Source organism: Oncorhynchus clarkii, chromosome 17, assembly GCF_045791955.1.
Source record: "Oncorhynchus clarkii lewisi isolate Uvic-CL-2024 chromosome 17, UVic_Ocla_1.0, whole genome shotgun sequence".
Lineage (NCBI taxonomy): Eukaryota > Metazoa > Chordata > Actinopteri > Salmoniformes > Salmonidae > Oncorhynchus > Oncorhynchus clarkii.
In genome coordinates this window covers 68,414,721-68,427,052 of record NC_092163.1, presented here as the reverse complement: position 1 = coordinate 68,427,052, position 12,332 = coordinate 68,414,721, and the positions used below count along the sequence as shown (strand labels likewise).

The 12,332-nt window shown below is 43.3% G+C and overlaps 1 protein-coding gene across 4 annotated transcripts in view; it reads right to left on the bottom strand.

Moving 5' to 3' along the window:
• Positions 1 to 1,143: 1,143 nt before the first annotated feature.
• Positions 1,144 to 12,332, bottom strand: part of LOC139371321 (forkhead box protein J3-like) — a 146,101-nt gene continuing 134,912 nt past the window's right edge. For 3 of the 4 annotated variants that reach the window (XM_071111640.1, XM_071111641.1, XM_071111642.1), the window contains exons 7-12: positions 11,592 to 11,766; positions 8,172 to 8,621; positions 7,714 to 7,815; positions 6,846 to 7,040; positions 6,045 to 6,143; positions 1,144 to 5,798 (exon numbers count right to left, since the gene is read on the bottom strand). In XM_071111640.1, coding sequence (XP_070967741.1) covers positions 5,686 to 5,798; positions 6,045 to 6,143; positions 6,846 to 7,040; positions 7,714 to 7,815; positions 8,172 to 8,621; positions 11,592 to 11,766 — 1,134 coding nt within the window. In that variant the 3' untranslated portion in view covers positions 1,144 to 5,685. The remainder of the gene's footprint in view (positions 5,799 to 6,044; positions 6,144 to 6,845; positions 7,041 to 7,713; positions 7,816 to 8,171; positions 8,622 to 11,591; positions 11,767 to 12,332) is intronic. The other variant, XM_071111643.1, reaches the window with a different exon arrangement.

The following is a 12,332-nucleotide window of genomic DNA, read 5'->3' as shown; positions in this document are numbered from 1 at the left end:
TTCAACATGAAGAGTCTTAGTGTCTGGAACTCTATTGGAGGGATGCAACACCATTCTTCCACAAGAAATCCTATCTTTTGGTGTTTTGTTGGTGGTGGTGGAAAACGCTGTCTCAGACGCACACTCCAGAATTTCCCATAAATGTTCAATTGAGTTTAGATCTGGTGACTGACCCCCACACACACTTTAAACCCCATATGCTCGTTTGAGACCCTTCCTTCAAAGTCACTGAGATTTCTTCTTCTAGCCATGGTAGCCAACATTTTTATACATCACCCTAAGCATGATAGGATGCTAATTGCTTAATTAACTCTGGAACCACACCTGTGTGGAAGTACCTGCTTTCAATACACTTTGTATCTCTCATTTACTCAAGTGTTTCCTTTATTTTGTCAGTTACCTGTATATTTCAGCATAAAGAAAGTCATTATTCTTAAGAGTGTTTGTCCCCATGCTGTCCAAACACAGATGTGAGTATGGTGTGGACGTAGGATTAGCTTCCCTCAATGCAGGGGAAATGGGAGGAGTGTGGAGTGTAGTGTTAACTCCTAAACAGCTTACATACTTTTATTCTATACAGCTGGGGATGTTTCTGCTACCAACCACCAAGACTAGAGCATCAGACACTCCACCTGGCAGAATTACATAACAAGTACCACCAAGGCAGGGCAGACGGCTCCCCTCCCCATATTACATTTCAACATAAGGAACCCTCATTTGCATTCACAATTAAGGAGTAACCATAGCCCTGCCATGTATGGTCACTCTGATGACACTCTGAACAGCGCAGCCCAATGTGGCCCGGTACAAATATTTAGCATACCTAAATAAACCTGTTCCATATGGTTCTGATCAAATAAAAATACACACCAGAGTCAGAGGTCTGAGATATAATCCATAAAGGTTACTATAAATAAACATAACCAAGTCTCAATTGGCTCTGATTTGTCATAATTGCTGCAATTTTAACAGTGTATATAGAAATTCCCTACCCACAACTACTATGGTCTAAACACCCTGCAAAACTTGTGTTCTGTAACGGTGATGCGAGTAACATCTTATGTTCAAAATATGAAATAATTCACAAGTTGCTTCATGTAACTCATTCAAATACATAAAAAAATGATAAACGCACAACTATTCCACAGTGAAGTTAACATTTTATTTGTTTAAGTGCCATTCATGCATATTGGGGATGGGGGTGGCATCGACAACTCTAATAACAAGTTATTTTACAGCACTAAACCAATACAAAGAGTAGCTGTATCACCTCATTGGACAGCAAAAGTAATAAACCGTGCAATAACCAAGAGGACAAAAAGGAGAAAAAGAAAACAAATACAAGAAATGACAAAGACAAAATCAAAAACTGAAAAACATAAAATATATATTATCAACATTGAAACACTGAATGTAGAACCATAGTACAGGTAAAAGGTAGTGTCACAAAAAGCCAACACATTTTCATCACATATATACAATATAGATATATACACATACGGTCTCACCCTCTGATTGGACAATAACAAAATACTCTATTCTTTTCCCTCTGATGAGTAAGACCAACCCCTTGCCTTGATGCCCCGCCCCCAAGAGGAAAAAGAGATGATTGAAAAGACATTTATTTACAAGAAGCACAACAACACACCAGCACTGAATAAAATAGGCCTCAATCAGCAGTACTTCTTGGCAGTTTTCTCCATAATGTAACAAGCGAACAAGGCTGATTTTCTTTTTTCATATCATAGTAATCTCTCTGGCAGGTACATCTCCAGCAGTATTTAAAAAATTGAATTGTCTTTTTAAACAAAATGTACTCACTCGCACACAGACACACAAGCACACACACACAGTTAAGAGGGTGATCCAGTCATCGTCTTTCCCTTCCTCTTTACCTCTGATCACATCCATGAGCTCTTTCCAGCCCATCCCATCTCCTCTGAGCTGTGGGGGTGGATTTACTACATACCCTAAGGCTGTCCGAGAGTTTTTCATTAGTGCCTTCATCATTACCAGTGATGAAATGCAACATACAAAACCATGGGCTGCCAAGACTTCCCTATCACTTTTATATCCATATTCTCACTGTGTTCCTCAAAACACCCATTCCTTAGGTGAGTCCCAGAGTCTGCAGCACCCACACTGACTTCAACTAGCAATCAAATGGTCAATTAAAAATCACTACACTGATCTTTTCTCCATAAAGTAGTCCTCCTTCACTAATGAAGGGCTCAATGATTGACAATCTTAAGTGATCTTGGCTTTTTAACTGAATGAGCAATCAGACTGTGCTTTAAATGGCTGGCTGGCTGACTGACTGACTGACTGATTTTGGCCATTAAACAAAGACTAAACACTCAATGGGTATCCACAGGCAGGACAATCAGCCACACACAACGCTTTCAAATACAATGAACATTTGGGAATCTAACCGAAAATCCAGTACAGGTAAAAGTAGCAGAAGTAAGAAAAGGAAAAAGATGGAGGAAAAGAAAGGAAAAAACATTTAAGATCAAAACAATGGGCAGTATTAACGAACTGGCTGCTAAAAGATCTGTGAAACCTTGCAGATATGCTTGGCAGTATAGCTAGCTGTGAGAAGAGCTAGCACTAGCTCCAGCCAAGCTTCCCTTCTTGTCTTCTGCCTCCTGTTTCAAAAGGACAATGGCGGTTCAGTATCTACACATGTACACTGTCACAAGAGACATATTGGTGTCTGGCCCCAGCGGTGTTTATGTGATATTACAAAACAATGTCATGATTTTCAGAAATGGAGTAAAACAAAATCCAGCCAAAGATTTAGTTTATCTAAGGGCCAATAGTGGAGGAACAAATTAAAAAGGGAAGATGAACTGTGCTCTACCCAGACAAAGCTCCCATACAGGTTTAACGCAGCACCATGATGGAAGTTCAGGGCCAGTCTGATTAAGACGACAAAGAGGGACAGAGAGGACAGGAGTGTTTCCAGAACCTCTAGTCTCCCATCCTCCACCTGGCTGTTGACCAGACAGAGCTCATTTCTCAACATAAGAAACCCTGCCTGCAAAATGCACATTTGCCTTGAACCCTTGCTTTCATCTCTTTTTTCTGCATCTGTTTTGTGCTCGTTGATAGCATATGCAGATGATTGTAATTTTAGGGCAAATACACACCTCGTTCCCTTTTTATATGGTATTTCAGCATATTTTATGCCTTGCAGTGTAAGTCTGACGGTCACAACCAAGAAGATATTTGGGAGATCAGTTCTGATGACTTCGGACGTATAGCATCTGAATGAAGAACATTCCTATTGTTTGTAGTAATTAAGTTATATCAGTACATTTCCTGCATCAGAAGATAACAGGAAAATATCCCACAGTTCATTGTGCTGCATGTACACAGAGTTTAATATATGAAAAGACACCTACAGGTGTATACTTGTACTCATTCATTTTGTGTATTAACTACAAACTATTCCCTTAATACACTAGTACAGGGAAATTATGAGGTGATGGAGGTCTGATGAGGTCTGGAATTCATCTACCAGTTTCAGTCTTGGAGTATTGGAGATAAAGGTATGACATTGTTAACAGAATAGACACAAAACCACAACAAATACTGCCGGTAATGTTTCTGAATGTACACAATTAGCTTAAAAAAATGTGCCAGATGTGTTGGTTAAAGGACAACGCTCTATGATAAAGCATTTGTGTTCTTTATGTGAAGCCTAGTTCAATGCAAAACACCCTGTTCAAAACATAACCTCAGTTATTGTAAACCTTCCTACCAATACACCCACTATTGGGGATCCTAACCTTCCTACCAATACACCCACTATTGGGGATCCTAACCTTCCTACCAATACACCCACTATTGGGGATCCTAACCTTCCTACCAATACACCCACTATTGGGGATCCTAACCTTCCTACCAATACACCCACTATTGGGGATCCTAACCTTCCTACCAATACACCCACTATTGGGGATCCTAACCTTCCTACCAATACACCCACTATTGGGGATCCTAACCTTCCTACCAATACACCCACTATTGGGGATCCTAACCTTCCTACCAATACACCCACTATTGGGGATCCTAACCTTCCTACCAATACACCCACTATTGGGGATCCTAACCTTCCTACCAATACACCCACTATTGGGGATCCTAACCTTCCTACCAATACACCCACTATTGGGGATCCTAACCTTCCTACCAATACACCCACTATTGGGGATCCTAACCTTCCTACCAATACACCCACTATTGGGGATCCTAACCTTCCTACCAATACACCCACTATTGGGGATTCTAACCTTCCTACCAATACACCCACTATTGGGGATCCTAACCTTCCTACCAATACACCCACTATTGGGGATCCTAACCTTCCTACCAATACACCCACTATTGGGGATCCTAACCTTCCTACCAATACACCCACTATTGGGGATCCTAACCTTCCTACCAATACACCCACTATTGGGGATCCTAACCTTCCTACCAATACACCCACTATTGGGGATCCTAACCTTCCTACCAATACACCCACTATTGGGGATCCTAACCTTCCTACCAATACACCCACTATTGGGGATCCTAACCTTCCTACCAATACACCCACTATTGGGGATCCTAACCTTCCTACCAATACACCCACTATTGGGGATCCTAACCTTCCTACCAATACACCCACTATTGGGGATTCTAACCTTCCTACCAATACACCCACTATTGGGGATCCTAACCTTCCTACCAATACACCCACTATTGGGGATCCTAACCTTCCTACCAATACACCCACTATTGGGGATTCTAACCTTCCTACCAATACACCCACTATTGGGGATCCTAACCTTCCTACCAATACACCCACTATTGGGGATTCTAACCTTCCTACCAATACACCCACTATTGGGGATCCTAACCTTCCTACCAATACACCCACTATTGGGGATCCTAACCTTCCTACCAATACACCCATTATTGGGGATCCTAACCTTCCTACCAATACACCCACTATTGGGGATCCTAACCTTCCTACCAATACACCCACTATTGGGGATCCTAACCTTCCTACCAATACACCTACTATTGGGGATCCTAACCTTCCTACCAATACACCCACTATTGGGGATCCATCGTCCACCCAAAGCAAACCAACAAGCACCACAGGCGACCTGCGTTTTCCATAAAATAATAAGAACGAATAAAGAGAGAAACTCATCCAAGAGGCAGCCGAGGCCTAAAGTCAACACGAGAAGGATAACAAGCGGAACAAGTCGCTCAAATCACACAACAGTTACGGAGGGAGCTGGGGGAACTTTGGAAAGCTGCTGGCTGGGAGGGGGATGGGAGAGGGCTGGCTGAGGAACGAGGACTGGAGGATTTGTTTCGACATGAACATGTGCTACTTGCCTGGTCAAGACAAGCACATAAGCCACCACTTAAACATGTCCTAGTAAATATGATTGTCTTCAAAGTAACATTTATTTTGTATGTTTCATTTTGTTTGTAAAAATGGCAGCACTCTGAAGTCTCTCCCTCTATCCTCCCAAAACAACACCTGCTCTTCTGTTCTGTATCCCACCAGCAACAGTCAGTCTCCTCGCTAGAGCGTACAGCTCAGCCTGGCTTCTTCCTCCTACTTCCACCTGCTCTGCACCACCTGACCGTTCCTTGTTAGGGGCAGAACATCTAACATTAGACAATGGAGTCCCAGTCAAAGTCATCCTGGATGTCATCAGCTGGCATGCGGTGCATCTGGAAGTTTCTGGGAGAGATCATGTGCTGCTGGTTCATCTGCGCATGGTGTCCTAAGAGAAGAGAGCAGGGGAGTTGGGCATAGTACATACACAAAGACACACATGCACTGTGCAAGCTTCATTGGTTAAATGTGTAGTTGAATGGGAAATGGACTTGTCGAGGTGTTGTTGTAGTGCTTGTAGAATGTGGAAGGATAGGTTTGATGAATACTTGGAGTGTACCGTAGAGACCATCACTCAACTGAGATCTAGTTTAGTGAGTAGTTGTATTGTATAGGGGCTGCCGCTGTTCAGTACCTGTCATTGTGGGACCTGCGCTGCTCATTGGGGGCATGTGGGGGTATCCTGGGGGTCCCATCATAGACATGCTCTGTCTTGAGTCCATGTAGAGATTTCCTGTGGAGAGAAAGACAAACTCAAGTATCGCAATCCCAAAATAATATATGTGCTAGCTAAAACAAGCCACCTGGTCAGCAGCATTATTGCAATATACACTGAGTGTACAAAACATTAAGGACACCTGCTCTTTCCATGACAGACAAACCAGGTGAATCCAGGTGAAAGCTATGATCCCTTATTGACGTCACCTGTTAAATACACTTCAATCAGTGTAGATGAAGGGGAGGAGACAGGTTAAATAAGGATGTTTAGACCACTGAGACATAGATTGTGTATGCGTGTCATTCAGAGGGTGAATGGGCAAGACAAAAAATATTTAAGTGCCTTTGAACGGGGTATGGTAGTAGGTCCAGTTTGTTTCAAGAACTGCAAAACCTCTGGATTTTTCACTCAACAGTTTCCTGTGTATGAAGAATGGTCCATCACCCAAAGGACAACCAGCCAACTTGACAACATGGGCCAGCATCCTTGTGGAACGCATTCAACACCCTGTAGTCCATGCCCCAATAAATTGCAAATTGAGGCTGTTCTAAAGGGCCAAAGGGAGTGCAACTCAATATTAGGAAGGTGTTCCTAATGTTTTGTACACTCAGTGTACATTTACATAAAGGACAATGCCACCAATGTCCAGTTATCTGGAGTGGTAAATACAATAAGAATGTTAGTTGGGATGCAGGTTAGAGGTGAGGAGTCACCCACCTGTGGCCATGTGCTGGCTGGGCTTGTTGGGGTGCATGGAGCCATGGCATACGGGTACGGGCTGCACTGCCCCCTGTGGCTGAATGACACCGGTGCGGGCAAAGAACTGGTTGATAGATGAGCAGAGATCTGCGATCTGTGTGGGCTCCAGGGCCCAGTTGTTCTGCTCTGCTAGTCTCATGCTCTCCTTCAGTCCTGCACAGGGTCAAACATACATATCATCAGCCAAGGAAAACAACAGCGATGTACAGCCACCTCAGCAGCTCACCAGTCCAACCCTTTCAGTAGTACTAGCTGCTAGCCACTGCAGAGAAATGTCTCAACGACAAGTTAGTCATAAAAATCACCGGTCAAATCATCCACACCCCATAAATGTGAAAAGTGGGTGTAGACACTTTTATCTATGTAAAAAAAAAAATCCTTTAATTACATAACTAAACTTTATCGGTGATAATTAAAACCGCCTACCTTGCAATTGTATACTGTAATTGGATCAACTCTGTGACCTGCTGAGCTACACTGTTTGGTAATTAAACTTGAAGGCAGTGTTCTTTAATTGTAGAGCTCCTTCAAATTCAACTGTTGATTGGCAACACGTCAGCACACCAACAAAAAGAGAGAACTCCAATGTGTCTAATGGTGCTCATCATGGGCAATCAGCCATGAAATCATTAGGATAAAATGACTCTGGTAAACACAATAAGCAGCTTTTAAAATGTCAGTGAAAAGAACAGGTAGACAGTAAGAAAAATATATTAAACGCAGGCCTAACACATTGAAAAATAAGCAGCCTGTATAGTTATCCTATTTGAGGCTGAAATTGGATGTGTCAATGCAACAGCATTTACATAATCCTTCATGGCCACACCTTGAAAAGGTGAGAGGTCGACATCAGCCCAGTTATAACTGCTGGCAATACGGCAGCTCTCTTTCAGTGCGTCCAGATTTGGGTACCAGTCAGAGGGCAGACCTGTAAACACAGATGGAGCAAAGACTATTTTTTAGAGGCTGGAGGAGTCCATGAGTCTCTACATTTCCTGCAACAGTACTCTACTTTGGCCACCGGTAGGAGCCAGTATCCTCTGAAAAGGTTGCTGTGCTCCAGGTACTGTCTGGTGTATGGATGCAGGATTTGCTTTGTTCTCATTACAGCAAACAGCATAAATCAGATGGTGATTTACTGTCCTTTGTCCCAAAGCAGGTCTTGGTACTTATACAGAACAAATGTCTAGCTGTGTCTTGGAGGGTTGTCCCTGAGTGTATCTGAATGTGTGTGTTTGTGTGTGTGTGTGAGACATCGGTGTAGAAGAGAGAGGCAGGTCTTACCCGTGTTGCAGGCCATCTGTTGCTGGGCAGGATGGGGCTGGTGAGCCAGAGTCTGATGCTGCTGCTGGGAAGGGTGCTGGCCGTGCTGCTGTGAGTGTTGGGAGGGGTGCTGGGTGTGCTGTGCGTGTTGGGAGGGGTGCGGCGTGTGCTGTGATGGGTGCGGACCATGCTGGGAGTGTGCAGGGTGATGGGGGTGCTGTGGGTGTTGGTGCTGGGTGTGTTGGTTGTGTGGGCCGTGCTGGGAGATGTGCTGTGTGTGGGGCGAGCCATGGCCCGGGTGGGCGTTCTGGCCAGGGAGCTGGGGAGGGTGGGACAGAGGCACCTGGCCACCGCTGCTGGAGTGGTTGTTTGTCAGGCTGTTCTGGGTGCTAATGGTGCCACTGGGTGAGTGCTGATAGGAGCAGGAGGTGTGGGTCTGTTGGGACGATTCCGTTGGCATGCCCATCAAACCTGGAAGTCCATACACACACACAAAACACAGTCATTATTAGTTCTCTCTGCTTAGAGAATTGAATCACTATTTGATATAAACATACAATGTAAAATAAACTGATGTTACATTGAGACTAAACAGCTGCCATTTTGAACAAGCTAAAGGAATGTCTGAGCAGCACTAGAGAGTCTGAGCCTTTCTTCTGCATCCTGTGTTTCTTTTCACATTTGTCATTGTGCAGCAGCACTGTTCTCTAAACAAGCACGACTGGAGCACGAACATCTGCACACCCAACAGCAATCGTGTAGAGGAGTGGTTCTTAAGAGGCCTGTCCATTTACATGTTAGTCATTTAGAGTTGCCTTCGCCACTGCCTCAGAACACTTACTGAAGAGGTGACAAAGGTGGATCTCTTATCGGCACGACTTACGGCAGCAATTACAGTTAAAGTGCCTTGCTCAAAGGCACATCGGCATATTTTTTACCTAGTCGGCTTGGGGTTTTGAACCAGCTACACTTCGATTACTGGCCCAACGCTCTTAACCGCTAGAATATCAGCTTTGCCACAGTAAACCTATTTTACTGGAGTGCTTTTAGAGTTGACTCCAGCCCCACAACACTTACTGCAGCGGTGACAAAGGTGGATCTCTTATCGGCACAGAAAGCCCATTGTCCAACCAGGGAAATACAGAAAGCAATTAGCGCGCAGCCCCAGAATAATAATGCGAGCTCATTACCTATTATCAAAGCCAGTGAATTAGCTCACTGTCTACAGCACCAGGGTGTAAAATCCTCTCGCTCGCTTATTTACACTTTTTAATTGCAAGGGCTTGTCTGACTAAGAGATTTCACTTTTATGCTCATAAAAAGGGAACAACTTTAAACTAATGAAACTTAGATGATAGATTAAAGGAGAAGAACACTGAAAACATTAGCATGAAATGCATTCGATTTGTGAAAGTAGGCTATACAAGGAAAAGCATTGTCTGCTTTTACCCATAACCCACTTGTCTTCAGTCAATCAGATTACAAAGGAAAAGCATTACGTTCTAAAGGGCTGCCATGTTTTGGAGAGCTACACTTGATCTGACTCTGTGCAATAGGCCTTTATCAGGTTTGATGCTGCAATCATATGAAGTGTGTGTGTGTGTGTATATATATATATATATAGTGTGTATATGAAGTGTGTGTGTGTGTGTATATATATATATATTTATTATCCTAAAGATATAAGGATTAACAGAGTAAGGATTAATTAACATGTTTCATCCCGTATAATGAAAGTCCACTGCATTATTCTGCTATGAACTTGCCGACTCTTTTATGCTTAGCATTGGGAATGAGGCCAGAGGCTTTAGCACACAGTAGACCATGAAAACACCCATAGATTTCCACTACGGTTACTGTCTATTAAATAACTCATTGAAATCACTAAACCTAATTCGCACCAATTCCACTCTCCTTCCACCAGCTGTTAGATGTATAACAACACCCATAGAATAATCCTGGCATCTTCTGCACGAGTTCACTAACACTACCCGGTGGGGCTGGGCGATATGGCCATATATATCGTGTGACGATAGAAAAACGTTTATCGTTTATATCGTTGTGTCGCAAATCACACTCTTTATGGCAATATTTTTGTCAATTGGACGACGCTTTGCGTTCTTCCACACGAGTCGCGTGGAAGGAAATATGCAACACAAACATGGAGAGTGAACGTGACACAGAGCACAGAGCTCGTACCTAAAAGAGGGGCTACTTTGGTCTCATGGCTGTGGTTTGGGTTTGAAAAGTCTGACACGGACCAGAAAACCGTCCACTGCTAAATATGCCGCAGGCCGTTCCCGACAACAGACTCAAACACCACTAACCTCTTTTACCACCTACACAAGAATCATGTGAAACAGGCCGGTCCCGACAACAGGCTCAAGCACCACTAACCTCTTTTACCACCTACGCAAGAATCATGTGAAACAGGCCGGTCCCGACAACAGGCTCAAACACCACTAACCTCTTTTACCACCTACACAAGAATCCTGTGAAACAGGCCGGTCCCGACAACAGGCTCAAACACCACTAACCTCTTTTACCACCTACGCAAGAATCATGTGAAACAGGCCGGTCCCGACAACAGGCTCAAACACCACTAACCTCTTTTACCACCTACACAAGAATCATGTGAAACAGGCCGGTCCCGACAACAGGCTCAAACACCACTAACCTCTTTTACCACCTACGCAAGAATCATGTGAAACAGGCCGGTCCCGACAACAGGCTCAAACACCACTAACCTCTTTTACCACCTACGCAAGAATCATGTGAAACAGTACGGAGAGAGTCTACGGATGACACGCAAAAAAGACCCCCGACTCAGACGTTGGAAGAGGCTTTTGCCCGCGGCACAGCATATGGCAAAGAATCACGAAGATGGAAGGAGATAACAGCTGCCGTTACAGCTTACATCTGCAAAGACGTGGCCCCAATTTACACGGTCCAGAAACGGGTGTTTCATGAGTTGTGCTAACACTCAACCCAAGGTACCAAATGCAAATTGATATGTGACACGTCTTAAAACCAAAATAACATGCAAAACAGGCAATCTGTCAAAAATAAATAAATATATATTTTAGGCTTATGTTTAATTTGTTTGCAACTATAGTTGAAGTGTTTTCCATTTACCTCTTTAGATTTTATACATTAATATTTTATATTTTGTTACATGCTTATTTGAAAATTTGCACAAAGGTTCTAAATAAAATGAGAAAGTACCTTTTTATTTGTTGAGTTTAATTCAAAATGTAATAAGAAATAGGTCTTTATGTGGTCATTTTATATAAACTATAGAACAAAAAAAATAGGTGCTATATCGTGATTTGTATCATCATCAGGATATGAAATGACCTATGTCGGGATTTGAGATTTTGGCCATATCGCCCAGCCCCACTAACTGGTATGCGTCATCCCGCCCTCTTGACGAGCACTCACCCTGTTGGCTGAAGGACTGCCCAAAGACAGACTTGTAAAGGCTGCGGAAGGAGGCACTGAGATCTTCAAAGTCGGAGAAGAGGAGCTGCTTGTCCCTCTCTGGCATGTTGTACTGGGGCTGGAGGGGCTGCTGGAGGCTCATCGACTGAGACACCGGCTCTGGGTGGTTAGTCACCTGGGGATGGAGGAGGAGAGATAATTAGAGATTTGAGTAGTGAATTACATCTACTCTACACCTAACACTGACAGCTGTGTTCCGTCATGCAGTACAACCTAGCGGTACACACCTCCGTCTAACATACTAACTACAGTACAAACCTATTACCACAGTCAAACACAGACTACAACTTTCACTGGTGAAGAGCACCGACTACACCATCGAACACTTGACTCTTGACTGGGAAACATACGTTTCAGAGACATCAATGGATATCTGCACATGGACCTGCTGGAGAACAAGAGAGCCACAAACATTTCATGCAAAACATTTTTCTACACTGAACAAAAATAAACAACATGTAAAGGTTTGGTCCAATGTTGCAAGAGCTAAAATAAAAGATGCCAGAAATGTTCCATCTGCACAAAAAGCAAATCTCATTTTGTGCACAAATTTGTTAATATTCCTGTTAGTGAACATTTCTCCTTTGCCAAGATAATCCATCCACCTGACAGGTGTGGCATATCAAGAAGCTGATTAAACAGCATGATCATTACACAGGTGCACTGTGCTGGGGACAATAA